We start from the raw sequence: 25,255 nt of genomic DNA, 5'->3' as shown, positions 1-25,255 counted from the left end.
AATTTTATAAACCGGTAAACGGTAAATGATTTTTTCTACTATCGGAATACCGGTATTTACCGGAATACGAAAAAAATCATATTTTTGTTCCCGTTGAAACCCGTTGTTCCAAAATTGGGGTGAGACCACTGTTGAATATATGTACTTAATTTGCGATAAAATATTTTCGGTAATTACCGGTAAATTTTTAAATTTGATGATTTACCGATTAACCGGTATACCGGTATTGCAATATGGCTATGACTTAGTGGGTAGGAAAGTTTTTGCCAATTTGATGGAGGAACCGTTTCAACAAAGAAATCAGATAAATTGGCAAACACTGATAGACAAATAGTCACAAATACCCAAGTCTGACCAGCAGCACTACATATTATACTCGGAATAAACCCATTTCCATCGAGGTCAACCCACGGGATCGAACCTGGGAACCTCTCGGTGGTTAGCATTAGTAGCGGAAACACGAACTATGCTGCTGGCTACATACATATGTATGTATACGACTTAATAAGAGCCCTTGTATATCGTCTTCAAAATTAAAAAAAAGGATCTGTATTTAAACATCCGCACCCGCATCATATTTAATTTGTTTTAAATTATAAATTTAATCTCACTGGCCTCACACACTATGCTAGGCTAAGCATTGATAATTTCCCAAAGGCGAGACTGATTTTGTTTGAATTTTCGGGTTAGAAATAGAAGGGGGATGAAGTTTTCCGCAAAATCGACGGTCTAGTATACGAGTTTAAATTGACAAATATACAAGACTAGCCCATTTAAAAGTAGTATAGAAGTTATTTCATACTTCACGTTAAGGCGCGATCTTTCGAACCATTTTAAATAACCCCCTACGTTACCTCATCAGAATAATCTCATCAATCAAGTACTACAATCTTCAGACATCCTGTGCACCGAAGGTGAGGGTGTGTGGTGGAAGGGGAGGGGGAGGGGGGAGGGTAAGCGCCAATAAAAATATATACAAATTTATACAAACGAGGCGAGGAAAAAAAGTTAATTTTCTCGCGCGGAAATTAAAAGCGCGTATGCGGGCGCGCGCCCGTAATGGCCGGATCGTTTATAAAAGTTGAATTATTCATGTGCGCGAATACATTTTTGATCGCCCCGTGATCCGATGTGCCGGACTCGGAATAAAATATAATTTATAATCATTTGCGTGAAAGTAAATAAATAAATAAAAACGTACAGCAGAAAAAAAGAGACGAGAGAGGGTCGGACACAAAACGCACCGGGATTTTCAGTAAGCCGCGACCGGGAGGGTCGATGATGGGGTGTAGGGAGGGGATGTCGTGGATCGTGAGCTGACTCCGTCATGTTAACCCTTAAAGTGCCGCAGAATCTCGGCGACGACGCCCCTGCTCGATAGGCGCCCCGGGCGACCGCTAAATTGCTCCAGAGTAAGAGCCGACACTGCACTATCCTACTTAATAGCTCTCATATTTTTTTCATTAAAGATTTAAGTATAAAAATATAAGCCATAGTGACGACTTGGAACTAAACTGTAAAGTTACTATGGCGAAATTGTATATAAAAAAAATAAAATAAGGGAAATACTTACGACGACTTGTGTACGGGTTTGAGAAAAAATTCGGCTTACCTGAAAAGAAAAGAAAATATAATTAGAATTTAATTATGCAATCATATACATATATATATAATATAGCTATTCTGTGTGTATGTGTGAAATAACGCTCGCCATACTATAATAGTCGTTTCGATTTGACATATGTACGTCACAGTTAAAACACTGCCAGCAAAAAGTATGAATATAATACGAACATAACAACAGATCAACAATAAAAATTCTACATATACATATATCCTTTATGCTACCAATGTTTCCTCTAGGCAAATTTGTCTCTGAGCATTCAGCGCCCTCTATTGAAAATTTATTTAATTAATTAATTTTTCTATTGGTGTTTTATATTGTTTTTATATATATTTTTTTCATATTAAACAATTAAATATATTTAAAAAGTATTAGAAAAAATTACGACCGCGTGCGGATCGAACACAGGACCGACACATTTTTTTTAAATCAATAGCTTAATATTCCAACACCCCTGCAATGATATTTCATCGGGCACAACACTAGTATACTTATTATAATAAAATAAAGGTTTAATTATAAAGTATAGAGTGAAAAAAGAAAAAGCTATAGGCGTTTAAACAATTGAAATCTGACATGGCGAAAAGTGAGAAGAGTCTAAAAAAAAACGCTGGATAAAACGCCAGGAAGAAGTTCGAGGAAGTATTTTCAAACGTGTCTAATAGGATTTTTTTTCACCATTGTAATGGCGGATAACACTTCCACTTATATTGATGACCAAACCGAGCAAAATGGCAAAGTATGAAAACGACCGGATAAGAGCCAAATTTTTTATTGAATTGTAATCGTAAGGCAAGGTAAGAAGAGGCAACTAAAAATGGAACAATATATATTTCCAACTATAGTCGATTCGATGTAGCGTGATACTTACATGAACAAAGGATGCTGTCGCATTCATGCAATGTAAAGACGTAAAATAAATTTTCATTTTTTTTTTTAATTATTTCTTACTTAACTATATAATATTCTTACAATATACTTCAATGCAAGGTCTTTAATAATTTTACTGTTCATAACATGACGTTGACAATTACTTTTATCGTCTAAAAAATATTAATTTCCATGAATATAAAATATATACATACGTATTCCATAAATAAATTAATAATACCAACAACTTACGCATTTTATATTAAAATTTTATTAATGCAAATATTTCAATATATTAAACGCACTCAAAACTGACAAAAAAAGTCAAATTCTACCGACCTATTGTTCTATTTCTTGATCAAAATGCAATGCGAAACTGAAACGAAATGTAATTTTACATTTTACACAAGTCACTATAATTGCACAATTTTCGCTTATACTAAGTAGTATACATATAATACATACACACGTTTCAATGGTCTCAATGACTTTTTTTTGTAATACTTTAAAAATCGATTGTCAATATGTTGTTGAAATAAATTGAGTTCAATTGACTAGCATGCAAGAATATTTATGTTTAAGGATTTGGATTTGGATCATGTATTCGAGCGATTCTTCCACTAGTTATACAACTTATCAAGGTGATTAACCGTTGGCAACTTTGTCTTTGCACAATAGGGTCTTCCGAGCGACAAACCACATACATAGATAGTAAGGACCTAGCACAAAAGACGACACTGTAATGATTATTGATCGATATGGCGTAAAAATTAGTCAAAATCTCAAGATAGAATTTCTCACAATCCCAAAACTTTATTTATCGATACTTCGTACATAGCTACATACATATGTGGGTATATTGATAAAGTAAAAATAGCATCAAATCAACGTATGGAGCATGATGCGAGCAATAAGACCCCAATCTTGTGGCATATGTACATACTACACAAATATAACATATGTAAATACTACACAAATATAATATACGCATCAGAATACAGAATATTTTGAGGAATGTATAAACGTACACGAATGCGGGCAGATGTTATGAATTAAAAAATTGCACAATCTTGCCAGAAGTTGGTTCGGTCGATGCGAGATTAAATTCCAAAGGTCGGCGAAACGGTCGAGAGCAAATATTTACTTCGAAATTGTAGCGGTTCCACAGTTGAAATCTCAGCTTTGCGGTGCATCGTTTCCTATATTTCATATAAATATATGTATACATATATACGTATTATATAACACATTATATCATCATCTACAGCCATTCAAAGTCCACTGCTGGATGAAGACCTCTCCAACACGCTTCCACTCGTGTCTGTTTTGCGCAACTATCATCCATCTCACCCCGCACATTTTCTTAATTTCGTCTACCCATCTTCACTGCGGTCTTATTTTTACCCTTGTCATACTTCTCACCCACGTGCTTCGTTTCCTGTCTTTCGTCGTTATGCCGAGCATACAGTGTTCTATACTTCTTTGATTGCACTGGAATATGTGTAGCAACTTGGCGATCAATGTCCAAGTTTCACATCCACACTTTAACACTGGCAAAACACACTGATAAGCCATTTTTTGATTTAAAAATCGCATTCATTCATTCAATGATTGTTTGACTGAGGAACAATCAGGTTTTAGAAAGCGACATTCAACTGAAAAGGCCATTCGATTGGTAATTTCTAGTTTGATGGGAGCAATAGATGATTCTAATAAGGTGGTGAAAAAAGCGTTTGAAACCATAGATAGGAGAAGATTATTAGAGAAATTAAGTAAGTTAGGATTAGTTGGTTTGAATTTACCTGAATAATAGAAGACAGAATGTAAAAATCAACGGAAGAGTTTCTAAAAATTTGATTATTCCATATGGAGTACCACAGGGTTTTAAATTAGGACCTCTGTTGTTTATTATATATATTAATGATTTAGTAAAAGTATTTGATGTATGTAAAGTTCATATGTTTGCGGATGATACGTTAGTTTATATTGTAGGTGATGATGTGCAAGTCATGAGTGATATTTTATGTATGGAAATACAGTATGAAAGTGATTGGTTATGCGAGAATAAACTGAAAGTGAACTTAAATAAGACTAAGATGCTGTGGATGAATAATAAAAGCGTTGTGAATGATGTGAGTGGTCGTTGTGAGTGATGTGATGGGAGTGGTAGAAGTATGGATAATATTAAGTATTTAGGCATTTATTTGGATTGTAAATTAAGTTTTAAGGTGCAGGCAGATTATATTATTAAAATAATGACAAAAAAGTTGGTATACTTTGTAGGTTAAGAAATTTATAAGTATAAAAAGTAAAATATTAATATATAATTGTACATATTATACGGCCTCATACTGTATGTACATATATTGCTCTACAGTGCTCATTCATCTATTTAGTGGATTGTGCATTGATAAACTGCAGAAAGTGCAGAATAGGGCAATGCGTGCAATTTTGAATGTGAGGAAATGTAAGAATGTTAGAAGTATGTTACATAAATTGAAATGGTTGGATATTAGAAATAGTCTTAAATTAAGCTTTTTAAAATTTGTATATAAGCTAGATAAGAATGTATTACCTTAATATTTTAGTAATTACATACATAGTTAGGAATAGAGATATGCAAAATCATAAAACTAGAAATAGAAATAATTTAATTATAGGTAGAGTTAAGAAAGCAAGAACTGCAAGAGGTGTTTTCCACAGAGGTGTTAAAATTTATGATGCCCTTTCTGAGAGCAATAGAAGTGCTAATACATAGCATTGGTGTTTTCTTGAAGGGTGTTAATGGATACCTCTGTGGAAGATGATGTAATTATTAAAGCCCGGACCCAGAAGGTGCCGCGTATTGTTCAAATGTTGTAAATGCATTGTTAAAGGTTTTCCGAACCTTTTTTACAAAGGATTTACAACAATGGAACAATGAGCGGCCCCTTGGCTATCCTACCTCTAGTAATTATATAAGTTTAATAAATGCAATGTTTGGCATTATATCATATTATGTTATGGTTACTAATTATGGTTTTGTTAATTATATTATTTTGATAGTTATAATTTTAGTTGATTTGTTATTAGCAATTTGCTACTAAATAAATAAATAAATAATAAATAAAAAATGAACTCCATTCTAATTTCAACTCTAATCAAATCTAATCTCATTTAAGACATCTATTTATTTCTTCTTCTTTACTAAAAGAATTGTAAATAGGTTTATGAGCTCCTTTTCCTATTATGCTGTACATTAACATTAGAATAATATAATACCATGATTACTAACAACATTAAATTAAAATTGTCAAATAGAAAATGATCAGTAGATCAGTACCTATTATAATAGATATAAGATGTATTGTGAACATAATTTAGTAATAATAAAAAGCATTTAAAAATCAAAAAATCTTCTTTACTAACGGATATGTGTATTGTTTGTTCTAAATATAAATAGCTATCGATTAATTCTACTATTTTATCATCTATTGTGATGTACAATAAAATAAGAGACTGGAACTCTCACGGTTGTTGATAAATACAATTCCAACCAAATTGGTTAATCGTTTTGCCATTCTCGCACGTCTACAAACTCGCTCCGAGCTCAGGTTCAAAGAGCGTTACAGAAATGGTGTAACGAAATGTTTTGGCACTTGATAATGTGTACATAGAGGACAATTTGGGGCCACATAAAAAACAGAACGCAATCATTATATTGTGGATAGACAGTCTGACGAATCGGGGAAAGTGGGTAGACATCGCCATATAATAATAGTGTCATAATTGAGCCCCTTAAAATCATATCGCGTGGGAGGGAGTCCTCCTCGACAAAGCATGTCGAGTTTTCAATTGATCTGGGGGAAAATGGCCAAACAAAAGGATTCGGGAATAATACACACAACTGTTTACTACACATACATACGTAGATGAGAGTATTGTGACTCTTCGAAATACGGACAGACTGACGCATTTCGGAACGCTTGTCTAATTCTGAGACATGTAAAATATCGAATTACGAGATACATATCAAAATTTACTAAAATTCGCTGTTTCACCCATAGCTTGCAGAGGCATTTCGAAGACCTTTCCAATATCCCACTGGGCACACAAGAGTTCAACGATTTGTAACACAGTTCAACAGCATAAATCCAATTCACTCTAAATAAGTTTCTATCTAATACTCAATTTTCCAAAAAAAATGTTTGATAGTTTATCATATAGCCAGCAGTATGGCTTAATGGTAGCGTGTATGTTTAGCACCAAGTGATCAGTAGGTTCGATCCGCTATACTGCTGGTTAGATTTAGATAAATCGATCGTTTCTTATCAGAGTTTGCTAATTTTATCTGATCATTGTTGAAACGGTTCCTCAAAATTGGCAAAAATCATCTTTCCTGTAGTCACAAATCTTCTGTATTTATTGTGTGTATAAATTGTAAAAATTATGTACAAAATCTAAATCCATAGATTAATTCTGTAATTAATTAATTTTTGTCTTTATTTTTATTCTTCAGCTTCTGGAAATACAGTGATTTATGAAACAATAAAATGCTGCATTGGTTGTAATTAATTCTCCAGGAAGGTGCATTGGGGTCTTCATGTCAAGCCTTCCTGGTATATTTCTATGTAAAAAAATATTTTGTACTGACGAAATCGACGATGTATCGTCGATCGATAGCCAAAGAAAGGGTTAATTGCCGTCTGAACAAAACGTCGGAAAAATGCAAATAAATATGAATGTATATAAACAGCATCCATCTTGTCGTGAGAGTAACTACATAGTATTGATTGAAGAGGTTCACTTATGCGGTTTTATTGTACTTAATCAAACGAGTGCCATTAACTATTCATTCGGCTCTAATATATCATGTAAAGCTCCATATATGTATTATAACAGTACGAACATACTAAAGGTATAAATATAATCCGCTTTGAGTAAATCATGCAGGATTAGCGTGTTCATTTTTTATCGCGTAATTAACAACGTGTGTATTATGTTTAATAATGATAATAATTCTAGGAAAAAATCTAGTATCAAAAATGATTTATAAATGAGAAGTTTATACATATGTATTCGTACATGTGAGTGTGAGTGTGTTGTGTAGGAAAGTTGATTCTATTGAGAAGCCGTAAAGTGTAAAGGAGAACAAGAAGGGTGACCACAAAACTTGAGCTGGTGGGTCTCTCGCTCACAAATAGATTCGGGCAACAAAAGACGTCCGATAAGACCCCGCTGGAACTAATTATTCAGACGTCTTATCTGTCACTTTTCATCTGGATTCAATGGTTTGTTTAGGTCCGCGATCAGTTTGTACTTGATCCTCTTTCCATACCATAAATTACCACCATAATATAGTGGGCCAGGCGCGCATTTATCTTGCGGATAATTAAATGTGTGCACCCCCACCCTATTCATACACATTACATATTACACAGATCAGATTTATAAGGGGCTCAAACATTCAAAAACCCACCATTATTGAATAAATTTACCGATATTGTATGTACGTATGTATGTAGGTCATATTGCATACGTTAATATATCATCGACGGGATAGTTCAAATTGTAAAAAAATCAGTTTCTGTCCATTGATAAAACTTCAAAAAAGGAAGGCACCTAATCTTTCCAAGCTCCAAGTAATACAAAATAAATCCCTAAAAATAATTTATAATACACCCATATATACTAATTTGAAAAAACTGCATGCCATATATAATATTCCGTTTGTTACAGACATTACTAACAAACTAACCAGTAGATTCTACATATGATATTATTATGAATCACTAATAATATGGTTATTATGAATCACTAATAACCATACTAACACACTTGTGAAGAGTCTCGGTGATACAACAAAATGTCTATACCCTTCAGGTATAAACACAGATTACCTAAACACAATCTGCTTTAGATCATCGACTTTAGAGAGTCTTTAATTAATATTATGTATTATGAACATTTATAAGGATTGTTAATAGGTTTTTGAGCTCTTTTTCCTATTATGTTGTAGATTAACATTAGAATAATATAATACTATGATTACTAATCAAATTAAATTAAATTGTAAAATAGAAAATGATCAGTAGATCAGTAACTATTAAAATAGACATAAGATGTATTGTGAACATAATTTCGTAATAATAAAAAGCATTTAAAAAAAAAAAAAAAAGGAAGGCTTGATTGATAAAAAAATGGTGTAAAGCTTTTTCATAGGACGTAATTAAATGAATAAGTAAAGATCGGTTGAACTTGACCACGCGGAGTTCGGAAATTAAGTATAAGTATTCCTGGTAAAAATATATAAATAAAAAAAAAAAATAAGTGGTAGAGAGAATAATTACATTAGCGCATTTTGATATGCTAAGCGAAGGGATGTTGAACTTTTCAAAACGCAAAATATAGGTTTTTATACATATTTCATGTATTAATTTGCTCTGCCGAATTTCAATGTTTCATAAAATACAAAATGAATATACATGTGTACATATATTTTTATTATAGTTGATGTATAGTGCAATTTATCGAGACGATTCACTGATCATATCCACATATAAAATTGTCTGAGCGATTAACTAGTACGCAGTAAGTAAGAGAGTACTGTATTGGACTCAAAAGTTTTTCGTTCCAAATTTTTCATTTCAAATTGACCCCTTTTCAATGTGAATTTGTCTCTACTTGCAATGTATGTTAAAGTAAGAGTGTAAATCTCGTTAATATATATATTGTCTAGCATGTGTATGCATCGCCGAAATCATCTAGTTACAGTGTACACGGGAGAGAAATACTTTAACTACATATCCATATATAACTTTACCCTAGCCTAAAATCGTAGGTAGTACTTATGTACATAGGTAATACAATAATAAAATCGTAGGTAATGTATGTAATATAGTTGTAAAAATTATACAGTAGATTGAATCTTATTAATAGTTGCCTATTTCGTATTAATCCGACAGTAAATTGGTAATTTGAATAAAATCGGTTCCATTCTTGAGCATAAAATGTATTGAAAGAGTAACATTGAAACCAGCTTATCTATTGAATTTTGATCGGAAAATTTACTGGTGCATAGCGGCAAGTGGGTGCATTTGCTATTTAGTGTATACATTGTCTAGTAAGACTATATGTGAAATCCAGCGTTGTAAGCTTTAGCTAAAAATCAAAGCTGGTGTACGCATATACTGGACAATGTATACATCTGCGAGATTTGACGCTTTTACTGTAACATTTTATTTTATTTTTACATAACAGGTAGGAAGGCCTAACAGGTAGACCCCAATGCGCCTTTCTAGACAATTAATTACAAACATTGCAGTATTTTTATTACATAAATCACTGTATTTCGAGGTTGAAGAACATGAAAATAACAATTAATTAATTAATCAATTAATCCATAGAAAAATTATGGATTTATATTTGTACATAAAATTTTAAATATTGTACATAAATCAAATTCAGATATATGTGACAGCGGGTAGGATGATTTTTGTCAATTTGATGGAGGAGCCGTTTCAACAATGAAATCAGATAAATTGGCAAAAGCTGATAAGAAACGATCGTCTTGGAGTCACAAATATCCAAGTCTGACCAGCAGTATTAAAGATTAGCACAGGATCGAACCCGGTAACCTCTCGGTGCTAAACATGCCACACTGCTACTAATATACATATGTAGAAGCACCTCACTGACAGGTTGCAGGTCTTTGGAATATTTAAAAAATATACAATGTTGATCTTAAAATTACATTTGAAAAAATAGTGTTTAGTACGACAGAGACAAATAGTGTAACAAGTTGGGCGATTTATCTAACGATTTGTCGCGATCGAATCGCCAAGTTCTCGGTTTGCAAAAATAAAATCGCAATATCGGACAGCCCTGTAGGTTTGGTTCAGGGAATGATTACGAAAAACCCAACGGATCGGTTGTTTGGCGAGAGAAATATTAGAAGAAGGGTTGAAAAGAGCCGCGGTGATATATCAAAGCGATAGATCACCACTAAAGGGGTCACAACCCCATATTGAACACAACGAACGATTGCATACATACCGGTGTACATACAGGAGTACGCAGGAGTGATTAAAAACCGCCATCTGTTGATTGCGATAGAAACAAAACAAAAAAAAGGGATCGAAAGTAATCATGTATGATGGTGAGCATTTATTCGCGCCAAGCTGGGGTAAAAAAAAACCCCGGCCGCATTGTTCCCCCATTAAAGAGATGTTAAATCGGCAAGAACGAAAAGATGAGGGATGACATATGCATATATATGTACATTTACAACTTGGTTCTAAAAAGTCTGATGTTATAAAAAAAAGACTATTTATTTAATACAATCACGCTTGGTTTTCTTGTGTACTGTACTGGCGATAATGTAAATTTTACCAGATATTAAATATGGTTATTCGGTCGTACGACGATTGATGCTTCAATATTATACCAATTTTGCAATGTATATTTAAAATAATTGTGTAATATACTGTGTATCTTAACCCTTTGAATGCTGACGTATTTTCTGAAAAGCTGAAAATTTCGCCAACATTTCCAACTAGAATTATTTAGAAATCCAATAGAAAGCAGGTAGAAAAAGTGTAGCTAATCCAAACAAACCCTAGATAACTACCGTCGAGAATTTCGAGCTTTGTAAAGGTATGTTTAAGGTCTCTAATATATCTTGCAACAATACAAAATAAACAAAAGAAGTCTACAAAATAAAAAAATTGTTGTTAAAATATAATGCTCACAATCAAAATGCCAATCCACAATTTAAAATACTCCGCACTTAGGGATTTCCATCGAGAAATTCTGCTATGGTTATAAATTCAGAAATTCCGGTGTAAGTCAGTCTTTATAAACATTGACACGGGTTACACAACCCATGTTCAATGCATTTTTTTTTCTCGGAAAGGCTTAGCGGGTAGTATTCTTGTTTATGTTTTACATACTCCGAAAACAAAGCCCATCGGCGTTTTTCAGTTCCGTGGAATTGTTGGCAAAACGCCGATCAGCGTTGGTCAGCATCCAAAGGGTTAAAGAACCAGGTTTATGCAAATTTCTCGCAATTTTTAAAGACCAGCAGCTCGCTGCTTTTGTTTAAAGGACAATTCAAACGATGGGTGAAATACATGGATTGGATATGTACATAGAGTGAAAATATTGAAATGGAAATATATGTATGTAGATAAAAAAAAACATACCAGAATAGTGGCAAAATGGTAGCCAAGAGAGTGGTATAAATGGATGAAGGGAAAATACTGTCATTCATACGGCAGTTTCTCAAAGACTAGTCTGTCAATATATTCAGTTGCGGTCGTCGTTGTCTTTCGGGTACTCAAAATGTTGGATTGGATATTATTACATTTTTTTTAAATTATTTTTAGGTAAATAACTCTAAGTATTATTAATAAAAGCAGGAGAGTTTGGAAAGCGCAGATTTTTCTCTGAGATGTCAGAGTTTACTCGAAAACACATTCAGCGTATTGAGAGAGCGAGGAGGACTCATTGAAATTACAAAATTTTAAACAGAAATGGCCAAGTTAATTATGGAACACCACCTCCATTGAATAAATTTAAATAACTTGAGTGCCCATCGGCGTGAAAATATAAATTTTAATAACGTCGACTTCCTCTCTGATGCGAGGAGGGAATGTTTTCTGATTACCTTCTTATCACAACTTTCTTTCAAATGACAGCTCCTGTCGCCTTTTCTTACAAACCCCACTCCATTTAACGTGATGAATTATAAATATTACACTTTCAATTCTAAAATACATCTATTTCTTTCATTTATATAATTACTTTCCAAAAAGCGATATTATAATTGCACATTTTAATTTCATGCGAAAAAAAAATCAATGAAGATCCATCTGGTTCATATAAAACTTGACGGAGCACATGCGTTTACCACATATGTATCAGTAAAAAGATCTTCGATTGATCAAACAAAGGTGCTTATTAAAAGGTCTTGACTTACTACCTATGCATTACCAACTAGTTGGTTGCAGGTGGACGATAAACCACCTCGATAGGTTTTATGAAGACTGATCCGAATCCGACCTGCGTTTGTAGAATACTTGCATCGCACTTTAAAACTATAATATAAACGAACCCACAAGGCAGCAGAGAATGAATATGTTTGGTTAAATTGCGAAACAACACAACGATATGTATCAGGTTGAAAGTTGGATTAAACCTCTTATTATTGTATCGAATCTCGGCTCCCCAAGACCAACTTAATTTTACGCTCAAGTGGACATTCGAAACAAAACACAGCCCGATAACTTCGAACACATATTTTGTGAACACCCCCACACGTTATATACATATGTAATATAATAGTTTATAATGATTTTTGGAGGTCTTGTAAGTATACATAGATATCATCATATGTATATATAGTATCACTATTCTGTGTGTCTGAAGATGACGCATAGTCGTTTCGATTCGACATACATATTATATGTATGTATGTCAACAAAACGTACGAATATAATAACAAAAGAAAAAAACTTTTATATATGTATTATTACATTAGCCAGCAGTATGGTTCAGTGGTACTGTATACGTTTAGCACCAAGTGATTATTGGGTTCGAGCCCACTTTACTGCTGCTCAGACTTGGGTTTTGGGAGTCCAAGTCGATCCTTGCTTATCAGAGTTTGTTTAAAATTGGCAAAAAAATCTTCCTATCTGTTGTCACAAATCCTTTGTATTATGTATGTACAATGTGTAAAAATTTATGTACAAGTCTAAAATCCATTTTTACGTATGTACTCTCAATCTCAATTTTTATGCATGTACATGTCTCAATGGATTAATTTAATTAATGGTTAATTTCGTGTTATTCAGCTTCTCGAAATACAGTGATTTATGTAATATTTTTATTACATATTGTTTGTAATTAATTGTCTACTAATGTTTCCTATAGGAAAATGGACGGCGCTAAGTATCTGAGCATTTACCGCCATGTATTGAAAATTGATTTAATTAATTATTTTTTTCTATTGGTATTTTATATAAGGTAGGTAGAGTTTTTACCATTTTTTTTATTAAACAATTAAACAAACATTAAATTAAATATTGGTATATTTAAAAGGTATTTGAAAAAAAATTGATCGACACAGGACCGACGCATTTTTTTTTTATTATTTAATAACTTAATATGCCAACACCCATGCGATGACATTTCATCGGGTAAAACACTAGTTTAGTAGATTTTTAGTAGTTTCTAATAACAACGATGATATAAAACGCAGTGGTGCCGTTGAAACTTATGTACATATAAAAGTGGGAATTAATTTCAGAATTTACTTCAGGATGAAATTTAAAAATCCTTTTTTGTTTATAATCCATATGGAATGGTACATACATACATATGTACTTCTAAATAGAATTTTAAAATATCCCATATTGAAAATTTTATGATATTAAAAAAATTGTCTGGGACGCATGGCTATTAATTCATAATTATTAAATACATTGAATAATATTTTATTTCATAAAATTTAAAAATAAAAATCGATTTGATTTTAAATCAAGCCGAAGAAAGATTTGGTGCGGGCACCGGACACTTGAATGAAATTTCACGTGGAACCACTGTTTTATGTACATACATATGTATCAGTATAGGTATATACATACATATGTATAATATAATGAATTCGCTTTATTTGCATGGCCCGCTAAAGTCACCTATTAACTCGTTCAAGGCGTGAAAGACTAAAGCTTAATGGGAGGCTTATAATTTGTTAGGGCTACGCAGAGGGTTGTTTGGGTGGAGTCAGGTATTTTGATTGTCCACACTTTCCTAAACATATACATATACCTATGTTATATTATATTACAATATTCGTATACTTCTGTACAGTTACTATTTCGAATAATTTTGCATGTAATAAGGGAATGATGTAATAGTAGATAGTAATATAGTACATAGATATACTGAAATTTGTCATCGAGTAGTTGTTCTCAGTTGTGCTTTATCTGATTTCGATCGGTTTTTTTTCGTCGTATCGAATTCAGGTATTTGATGTACATTTTTGTTCCTTGATAAATGTTTTGAGTACCTAAATACTTAGTAGGTTAAAATTAGCGCGTCGATTTGCAAGTCCTTATTGACGTACATATGTACTTCAACGTTTAACTTTTTCGCATAACAAATAAGAATGGGAAGGATCGAGTAGTACGATTAGAGTGTAAATTGGCAACCTTTTGTATTTAAGATATTTATTTATTTATACGGTCAAAAAAATGACCATTTTACACATAGAAAAGAAAAAATACAATACAAATACAGTTAGTAATAAAATTTACTGACATTAATTAAAACATATATAAATAGTTCATTATCCAGTCTGTGCAATCTTGACATGGCTGACTTCGATGAATATTTGGTGGTAAACCTCAGCATATCAAGAAGATGGTATACCAAATAAACATAAAGTATCATTAATTACACTGAGCAACAAAAAAAATTACCAGAGCGGAGACTAATCAATCTTTACTAAGTTTGACCCACTGAATTCGAATATGATGATGATTTTTGTTGTTTGGCTCTCGTTCACGAGATATGAGCGTTTAAAAAAATGCGTAATTTTTACAGTTTTTTGGCTTTTTCGGTCTTTAACTCAAAATCTAGTATTGCTGTGTTCAAAATGAGTATTGGAATCAATAGTCACATGTTTTTCCTATTGATTGTGATCTTTAATTGCTTTAAAATACTTACAATTAATTATCTAGCGAATTTTAAAAGTCAAAAATATATTTTTTTTTACACATTTTTTTTATTTCACCACGTTTATAAGGATTGGTTTTCTATCTCAATATATTTTTTTTATTTAAACGTACTAACTCGAGCGGCAATTGAGTAAGAAAGGCTTTGTAACAATTTTGATAAATATATTTTAGTGAATAAGGTGACCAAATGGTAGAACTTTATCCTAATTGATTTCTTACTATAGTAGTATATAAAATTATTCATGCATTTATATTATTAATAGTTTCTTATTAGCAAACCCAATCATTTGATGGCATTTTTTGTAATATAATTTAATACAATATTGATATACTGGGAAATAAGTTTGCCTGCTTCCAAAAATGAGAACATCATGTACCTACGTAGATATGTGTATTTTATTTTATGGCTGTTCGTAGTAGGCAAAAAATTCGCGATTCTTATTAAAATAAGATAATACTAATAAAAAACTTTTCGACCAATAATAATTGAGATTTAGAGTTGTTAGAGTTAACCAATGAAATAAATTGTAAGTTAGGCATAAATGCACAAAAGTACATACATAGATGTACTTCGAAGGTGACAATGTGAGTTCAGCGACTCAAATTCAGATATCGTCTGTTTTAAAATTATTGATATACATATCAATGGGCGATATACTAATTTATTAATGAACTGTAAAGGAGGTATGTAAAAACAGCAACGTACACACTTTGGGACATACATATATTATATTTTCTTTTACACACAAACCTTGGCACTATCTATTGCCGTTCTATGTACATATTAGAAACCGCTACGACAGGTAAATTACTAGAAATTTTGTGTACCGATTTTTCCGCAGACAAATCTCCATCTAGTGTACACTGAAAATGTAGGGTTTAAAATCACACCAGAAGGTGCACTTAAAGAAGGAGTATTTTCCTAAGATGAAAATAAGTCGAGGGTTTGCGACCGCTGTAGAATATAGAGGTTAAAATGATGCAATAATGTTTTGGCAGAAAGCGCAAACAAAATCGCTTTGACGGCGTTCATCCTTGTCAAATTAATAGGAAAAAGCGAATTTCAATTGAGGGGAAAGCAATACTGAATCGACGACGGAGACAAAACGAGCCCTGAGAGCTGATTGATAATTGACTGGTGAGGGAAATTCAAAGACCGAGATCAAATGGCTCATTTAGTTCCAAAGGAGGTAAAGCCTACACCCCATCCCCTTCCCACCCCCACTCACTCCCGCCGAGGGATCAGAATCAAAACAAATTGCTGGAAATTAACATTTTATTTAAATATATAAACAATGAGGTTTTGAGCCCCCAACAGGTGAGCCCGCTTTCACCGCTAATCACTTTATTATTGTCAGATCGATCTTCATTTGCTACATCGCTTTCAAATTATTGCGGAACGAAATGCAAGATGCTGTACTTTTCTTTGCGTGAAGATTATTCAAATCGCTCGAGCGTTTATTCAAATATGCCGGATCTCATCTTAATTCTCATATTACACCTTGTTTTTACTTTAATACTATCAAGGAGTAAAGGCTAAACATATATTTTATTTCAATCGTATCGCTCCAAAGCGACGAGTATACTAATTTTTTTTTTTTATTATTTTTTTTTTATTTTATATTTTACTTGTTTTATCTTTATCAAATGTAGGCCATTGTGGCGCATTAGGTTCTTCCTGTAATGCCACAATGGTCCAAAACTATGAAATAAATAAATAAAAAAAAAACTAATACAGATACAATATAATAATACAATTCATACAAACAGCATCCACAGTGACATCTATGGAGAAATTTTTGCAGCATTTTATTATAGAAATTGGTGAACCTAAAGACGCTGAATAATTTGAGATTTGTAAGAGAGATTGGAAAGGAAATGCCAATTTACAGGAACCGTTTCAATTAAAATCAGAAAAATTGCAAAACTCACAAACTAAGCTTCGGCGCGACCCTGCCCATTGTTCATTTTTGTGGTGGTTTTGTGAGATTTTGACTGATTCGAACTCAGAATCGATCACTGATCACGTTTTCATGATCTAGAAAAAAATGTGTGTGTGTGTTTGTGTACGTTTGGGAATTTTTTGAACACCGTTAGTCCTATCGAACTGAAACTTAGTATTGGTTACTGAAATTCTTATCGACACGACACGAATTGGACCGGAAATGGTACCTCCCCTTATAGGTGTCCTCTTTTATTTGGGTTTTTGAACCGCTAACTGAATCGGATTGAATTTTTTTTACATGTAATAGAAATAATAATCTTTATTACCGAATATTTTAACCTGAATCGTATGTAGTATGTAGTACTTTTACTCTAGAAAATCGAGGTTTTTTTATGTCTATCTCAGAAACCTTTTGATTTATTGAACTGAAGTATATCTAGAAGTTTAAGCTTAATACCAAGCTATGTATAAAATTTGGCGAGTATCCGTCAACCGAAAGTGGCAGTTTACTCTTGTTCGATTTTTCTTCTAATATTTTTTTCGACCCCTCAAACATGTGTGCTCTTCATTTTTTTTGCTCTCTAGCTTTGTAGTTTGCCCTCTTCCCAAAACTGCCATTTTTACCAGCCAAAAAGTACGGTCCCGCGCCTATCTCTAGACTCTGTCAGACTCTGGCCAACAGCTACGGGTGGGAATCGAACCGCAACCACTCCGCTCGAAAACATATTATGCTAACCACTACATATGTACATATGTATTAGTTAAATATTATTGGAAAAATAGCTTTAATTTAAAATCACAACTTGAAAACTTGAGTAAAAATGAGATGGGCGCTTACGACGTAGTGGCATCGGACGGGTTGGCGAATGTTTTTCCCCATCCCCCCTCGAACGGGAGTGGAAAGTTATCGGCGAAATGCGGCTCCACACTCGCCGGCGAAATGGAAAAGTAAGGGTGACATAATTACTTACGGAGATGATTGATGGTGTTTCGATATCGATTTCCACACAAATATCGCTTTCCGCCCCGCGGCCAAACTTATAATTATATTTATTGACAGTGCCGGCACGTGATACACGCATTACGCTCAAATATATAAATCATTCCGAGCCTCTCCCGTGGGTACGAAAAAAATCATGTCTTTCGGCCTTTTGGACAGTTTGTCTGAGTGATCTCGCCGAAAATTTTGACGTGGGTACTCCATGGTAAATTTCACTCGAATTGGATAAGCTATTCTTGACGTGCGGTGTCCGACATACCTTATTTAATGTTTGCCAGCGTGTACGCAATTTATATACATACAAACGTATGTACGCACATGTAAAAGAAAGAATAAAAAAAGAAGTAAAAAACAAACAACAAATGGATAAAATAGAGGAAGGACGAAGGAGCGAGAGAAAGGAAAAGTCTGTCCCTAGTGGAATGATACACATTTCCCATTCAATTACGGAGATCCGATAGACTTTAACATCGTTTAAAATGTTCCAGCTCTATCTACTAAAAGCTTTCTTGCCCAACATGATTTACAAATTAACCCATTATTTTAGACATGTCATATAATGGCGAATCACTTTTCCGACCACAAATATATGTAATTCGAAATTTCGAACTTTATTCCTCTTTACAAACCAACCGATTGTACAACTTATAAAGAAGACGCTCTGGTAGAATCGCTCGAGTAGGTAGCAGGTCTCTCAAGAATTTCAATTCGAAACTATTACGTTTTACAACTATCGAATCGATTTGCCGATCATAGGCAAGCTCGCACTTAAGGTTTTTAATTGTTTTTCAGAATTAAATAACGAGGAAGATGTGATTAGTTTTACATTACAACCAATAGTACAGTTAATCGAGACGATTGTTGTCACTTATAGACTTTAAGCTCTTACGTAATATATCTTTATTATGATCAAAACTATATTGTTGACAATTTTGTGTTGTTTATTTACAATCTCTGTAGTCAAATATTGTCTACAATAAACTGCCTATCTAAAGTTGGGCGACTTTATGTCGATTAAAATACAAATATTGTAAATACAAATCGTGAATATTATTATTCCATTTTTGGGCCCCTGAGATAATGTGTGTATGCATATTTTAAAATAAAAGGTGTTCGTTTATTAATGCGTTCCAAGAAAATTTTATTGGTTTATTAATGTGGCAAATATTTTTTGACGATTCGGCAGCCTTGATTTATTCAATAGATTTTTTTATAAAACCGCAAGATGGTATTCTAAAATAATTTTCGCGAAAATCGACCGTAGCGGTTTTTTCAGCGCGACGATTCGTATGAATATTATTAATATTTTAATTGATTCCACGAATTAATTAGCGGTGTATTTTTTAATGTGTTTAATTAATAATAAAATGAATTTAACGACGCTGTCTCACGTAATTATAATATAATACGAAGCAAATTTGTTATACAAATTCATATACAATGTAAACAAGAAATAACAATGCTTTAGTAAAATAAAATTTTTTAAACCATTCCGTTTTATTCATTTATGTTTTCAAATGAAAATAAATATTAGTACAGAAAAAGATAAATACTTAAAAACGCAATACATATGTACAACTAAGGATATCTTCTTAGATAGCCTAAACTATGTACATATAAGTTATTGTTATTATGATTAAGGTAATTATTATTATGATGTTATGATTGCATGACTGGCCACAGCGACGCGTTAGAACTCTCTAATATGGCTAATATGTTAAAAAATAAAATAAAACATAATATTATAAATAATAATAATAAAATGTAAGATTGGGGAGAAGATGATTTTCTTTGCAACATACATTGTATGTGTACTTAATTTTTGGGCAAAGGTAATTTAACCCAATAATTGGGTTGTACAGAGGTCGAAGCCCATTCTATTAAAATTCTTAGGTCAGAAATAGACGAAAAAGTTTCAGCAAAATCGTGTCTAGTTTTAAAGAAAAGTTGTAAAATACATTTTTACGGAGTAGCTCGTTTTTTTAGTATATACTACATATGTATGTATTCTATTTGTATGTATGTTTTCCATATGTAAAATAATGACCTTATACAATGCGTATATACTTTTAGACGTATGTATGTACGTATGAATATATAATGTCAATTTACTCCAGTAAAGCAAAAATCTATAATCAATATTATGTAAAAGGTCAAATGTATATGTATTTAAATATAAATATAAATGTTACACGAAATGAAGTATGTATTATATAAATAAATACGAGAAAATCTGTATATGATGTTATTTATTTTAACATACAACATTATAATTATATTGTGTGACATACGTAATTATTTAAATCAACTATAAACATGTTCAGAAATAAACAAGAGGACATCAAAAAATAGATTACTTAAGAAAAATAATATGGCGAAAAAAGTATTCGATCTGTGCGTCAATGATTCTTGCTAGTAATTACTTATATATAGGTATTACTAGTGGTCTGTGTGCACATAATTGTGCAATCGGTAAAATATCGCAATTCGGATAAACGTTATTAATAATTTAAAATTTAATAATTTTTTTGAAAAAAAAAAAAAAAATTATTAAATTTTTTTTGTGATATGCCGCGCCTCTATCCACGATATACGATTCCAAGGGGAGAAAGAGAGACCGAGCTTGTAAACGAACATTCACACGCAGCACGTGGGCACGCATTAGGCTATTATTATATACGATACATATATGACTTAAACATTAAATGTCAAAATGTTGCATAAACCCCAGTGTACTCGTGAATTAGACGAAAGCTGACATAGTGGACCAAGAGGAACATGTGGTCTTGGAAGAAGATTGGTACAAGAAAGCGACATGTGAGATACACATATAGACGATGCGAGTATATAGTAGATGTGTAGATTAGTGTTGCTAAGAATGTTATATCTGTTAACGAAGATATATAAAAAGAAAAATATGTGGATACCTGGTATGCCTAGGGTGATGTATAAATTATGTAGAAATTAACATATGTCATAGAAGATGATTGAATAATACCCAAGAGAGGGTAAAATAACAAGGAAAGCCATAAGACAAATGAATGAACGAAGTAAGTAAGTAAGAATGTATGAGACTCGATATGTAGATGATTAAAATGAGGGCAAGTGGAAAGATCAAATTGAAAATATGCCGTAAAAGAGAATGAATAATTGAATGGCAAAAGTATGGACGAATAAGTAAGAAAGAAAATAGATGAGCATAGCTCAATGTTTTGAGAAGAATGGCAGTTTCAAATGTCGCTGACAATTATGTATTCGATTCGAAAAGCATACATAATGAATGCATTGTACTTAAACTAAAAAATCACCAATAATGATCGTGAGATTTATTACGCTCGATATGATCTTTATCGAAAATGTCAACGATGCAGCTGCGTCCGAAACGCAGGGGCTGCACACTACTTAACAATGGCCTGCATAGGGGCGCTGCAATTGATAAACAATCCAAATAAACACATCCACGATTAAATAAAACGTCCATTTATATTACTCTATAACAAGCGTATATTTTCAAAAATGTTTACACGGCTAATCTATTACAATATGGGTGGGTCTATTTCGAAATCGACAAGTTCAAAACCAAAGAGTGCAGGAGCGTATTAATAAGTAGGCACGGTCCCAGTATGCTCTCATTTGGACTTTCTTGGGTTTGAACTAGTCGATTTTGAATGGGTCCCCTCAATATACAGAAGTGTACGAGACTGCGGGCTGTTCGACCACACTGTACACCGGTTGGTTATCACTGCTGATCGCCTTCTTGATCCCGAAAGCAGGCGAACCGTACAAACCGAGATTCGAACCGTATTTAGTAGGCGGCGAACCGTAGCTTCCGTAATCTGCAACACCGGAACCTTTGGAATTCTGCAATTCGTGCGTGAACACAAGAGGAGGACTATCCCCTTTGATTTTGTACGTCTTGAGACCTGCCGAGATGTAGTCGCTTAAAGTAGGAATACCCAAATTCTTCAAATACGGCGATTGAAAGTGGGGCTTGGAAGAGCCGCAATAAGGACAGGTTCCATACTTGAGAACCATTTCGTCGTGATTGTGATTGACTTTAGTCGCGAAATCGGCATGATAGGGCACGTCGTAATCGGTACCGATCTTGTAAGGACTCTTCAGTAAGCCCAGAAATGGTTTGCCCTTTATTCCAGGGTAGCTGAATCTTGCTGCCTGTCTTTCGTGATCGCTTCCGAAAGGCTTGAACGCGTTTACGTAAGCTCCAGACAAAGCAGTGATGGCTTGCAAGATCTTCTTGCTGTCTGCTTCTAAAGTTTTGTGGATGTGAGATCCTGCTTTTCCCGCGAAATCTACAAATCCTGCACCCAAGTCTGTGAATCCTTCAGCGGCCCTGTATTTGTTGGGCGAGTTGCTGTTGTATATGTAAATATTCTTTGGCTCGTCGTCGTTCGGCTCTTCCTTCTTATCGTCGTCCTCGTCATCGTCCATGTATTTGTGGTGGTGCTTATAACCGTGATGACAGCACCCGACGCGTTCGTCGTCGTACGAAGTTGGAGCTTCATTGTTTCTAGCTCTAGAGAAGCTGGGAAGGTTGATGAGATGAGCAGATCGCTCGTAAGGAGAAGCACCGTCTTCACTTCCGTATCCAGAACCCTTGCAAGGACAATCAGAAGCGACGGCCCCGTTGTATTCAATAGTAGGAGTATTCTGCACGTAACTCGTTTCGTAGTACCCTGGCGTGTCGTATTTGTATTTGGAGGTCATTTTGTACTTATATTTTGAGTTGTGGCTGTTTTCGATTTCGTAGTCGTCATATCTGTCGGTAATTCTTGGCGAGTCGTAATAAGCGGGAGTTGGAGCTGGAGCTTCTGAATAGTCTGCTGATCTGTAATAGCGACTTGCGTACATTGGAGCAGGGCTCGACATGGAGTATGGCGATTGTGCGTTGTAGTTGTACAAGAAGATGTTGTGATCGTCGAGTGGTTTCTCCTTCATTTCTTCGTCCTCATCGTCGTACATTCCGAACTTTTTCTTCCAATGCTTCTTGTGATGCTTGTGTTTGTATCCGTAGTCATCGTAGTGGCAGCGAGCGAAATCTGCGGAACCTGCTGGTACGTTATCGACCGGCATCATATCGAAACTATCTGCTTGTCTCGGATACACGGAATGAGAAGGATACGGTTCAATGTAGAATATAATAGTAGGCAGTTTTGGGTACTCGGACTGTTGCTCGGAATACTCGGGATAGACACTTCTGGTTTCGATCGTCTTTGCATCAGTAAAACCTGCCGCATCTGAAGGTTGTGTTTGCACTTCCGTCGGTTCTGTATGTTGGAGTTCTTCGGCGGGCATCAAATCAGCACCAGCTATGATGGACGCGAAGACCAGGATCGTCCAAAGATTAGCCATGTCTAAGGAATAGAGGTGGATTAAATCGAAGTCCGATTACACGATGAAAAAATTAGAGGTGAAAAGCTTACTAGTTGGCACGATCCAAATTCGAAGAGACGGCATCGAACCAATCCTAATGATAATTCATTAGAATGGTCACAATGAAAATGGCATGCAGCAAAACGATCGATTCCTTAAGTAAACTTCGATTGCGAAATTCGCTGACACGCGAAAAAATTTCGCGTAAACACAATTCGATTACAGTCTAGCCAGCAAATATGCGATTTCTTCATCGAATTGGTGAAAAAAATAAAAAATAAAAGCTGAATGTGACGGTTTAAAACTTGTGCAATGTATGTAAATATAAATGACGAATGCATTTTACGATTGCGAAATGGGTCGAAATTGTGCGAAACTGTTAAAAGTTAATTTGCATAATTGTGACGTTTATGGCGACAAACAGCAAGTCTGTGTTCAAATAATTGGGTCGTCCATTTAAACAAAGTAACGTTCCAAAATGTTTCGGAACTCGAAATATACTGTAGTATGTATTTGGACCTAGAAATATTTTGAATCGAAAATGAGGTATACAGATTTCAGAATAGACGGCATAATAAAATAATGAGAACTTATAAAGCAAACTTTATAAAATATAGAGTGAAAAAAGGAAAAGTTATAGGCGTTTAAACAATTAAAATCTGACATAGCGAGATGGTGGCGAAAAGGGAAAAAAACCATGGGAACAGCGTGGACAAATGAGATAATGTGGACGATAGCCGTCACCGAGAAAGATGATGAGTAATACGAGGTAGTATTTCCACATATATTGATGACCAAACCGAGCAAAATGGCAAAGTTTGAAAACGATCGGATAAGAACTCAAATTTCGCCAGACCATAAAATCGTAAGTGAAGTAAGAAGAGGATAGTAATAAAAAAGAAATTACATAAAATACAAGAATTTTTCAAAAATGTTCAAAAAACTTGGAAATACACTATACGTAAGAATCAACTGAAAAATGAAAAGGAGAAAGCACACGGAAATGTGTACACAAATGGGAACGACATATCAGTCATCCTCGGGGGACGAAAGTCGTCAAAGTGCTTTCAAAATCGAAACCCACAGAGACCTTCAATAAAAGAATATATCCAATTTGACTTCCTTGCTCTTGTTTATTTCAAAGCATTATTCTGTATTAATTTAATTTTGTATCTACATAAAGAAACCATTAATAAGAGGACCCCTCCGCGATCACATTAACCGGAGCGTGGCCGAATCTGATGAATCAGTTGACCACACAATCCAATATTTTTGATTGCCAACATGACTTATGCTCGCACGATGACGGCACAACTTTCACCCCCTCCTCCCCTTTTACAAAAATCGTGTGTAATTGCGCATTACAGAAATTAATCATTTCGACTATGTGTGGGACTTCAAATTTAATTTAAAAATATACATACACAAAAGATACATATGTAGTTACTAAATGACTTGACGAGTCGCTCCGCTGTTTGACGTTTTACGTTAATTTCATTTCTTTTCATATTGGGATTGAATATGGAAAATTGTGTAATATGTGTAATAAAATATGGAAAGTACATACATATGTATGTATATACTAAAGTGCGTAAAGGCGCAAACGCACTGAATCGTACGGCACGGGCACGTTTTTGACTGAAAAATATGTTTCATACTGTGGGGGTTTTTATTTTTGACAAGTTTCTCCTACATTTCTTAAAATA

General features: G+C 33.8%; 3 protein-coding genes across 3 annotated transcripts in view; all 3 read right to left on the bottom strand.

The window, feature by feature from the left end:
* LOC143909988 (uncharacterized) overlaps window positions 1-25,255 on the bottom strand; it is a 171,639-nt gene that overhangs the window by 60,066 nt on the left and 86,318 nt on the right. The window lies entirely within an intron of this gene.
* The window catches only part of LOC143909990 (uncharacterized), a 152,036-nt gene that overhangs the window by 66,617 nt on the left and 60,164 nt on the right, over window positions 1-25,255 (bottom strand). The window lies entirely within an intron of this gene.
* Window positions 20,728-23,678, bottom strand: LOC143909573 (uncharacterized). The gene is made up of 2 exons (XM_077427618.1): window positions 23,600-23,678; window positions 20,728-23,530 (listed from the first exon to the last, which is right to left on the bottom strand). Exons 1-2 carry the CDS (start codon window positions 23,631-23,633, stop codon window positions 21,837-21,839), a joined length of 1,728 nt encoding a protein of 575 aa, XP_077283744.1. The 5' UTR covers window positions 23,634-23,678; the 3' UTR covers window positions 20,728-21,836.

The sequence above is a fragment of the Arctopsyche grandis genome, chromosome 3, assembly GCF_051622035.1.
Source record: "Arctopsyche grandis isolate Sample6627 chromosome 3, ASM5162203v2, whole genome shotgun sequence".
NCBI classification, from domain to species: domain Eukaryota; kingdom Metazoa; phylum Arthropoda; class Insecta; order Trichoptera; family Hydropsychidae; genus Arctopsyche; species Arctopsyche grandis.
Note: the sequence above shows the minus strand (reverse complement) of the source record. Positions and strands in the feature narration are given on the sequence as shown.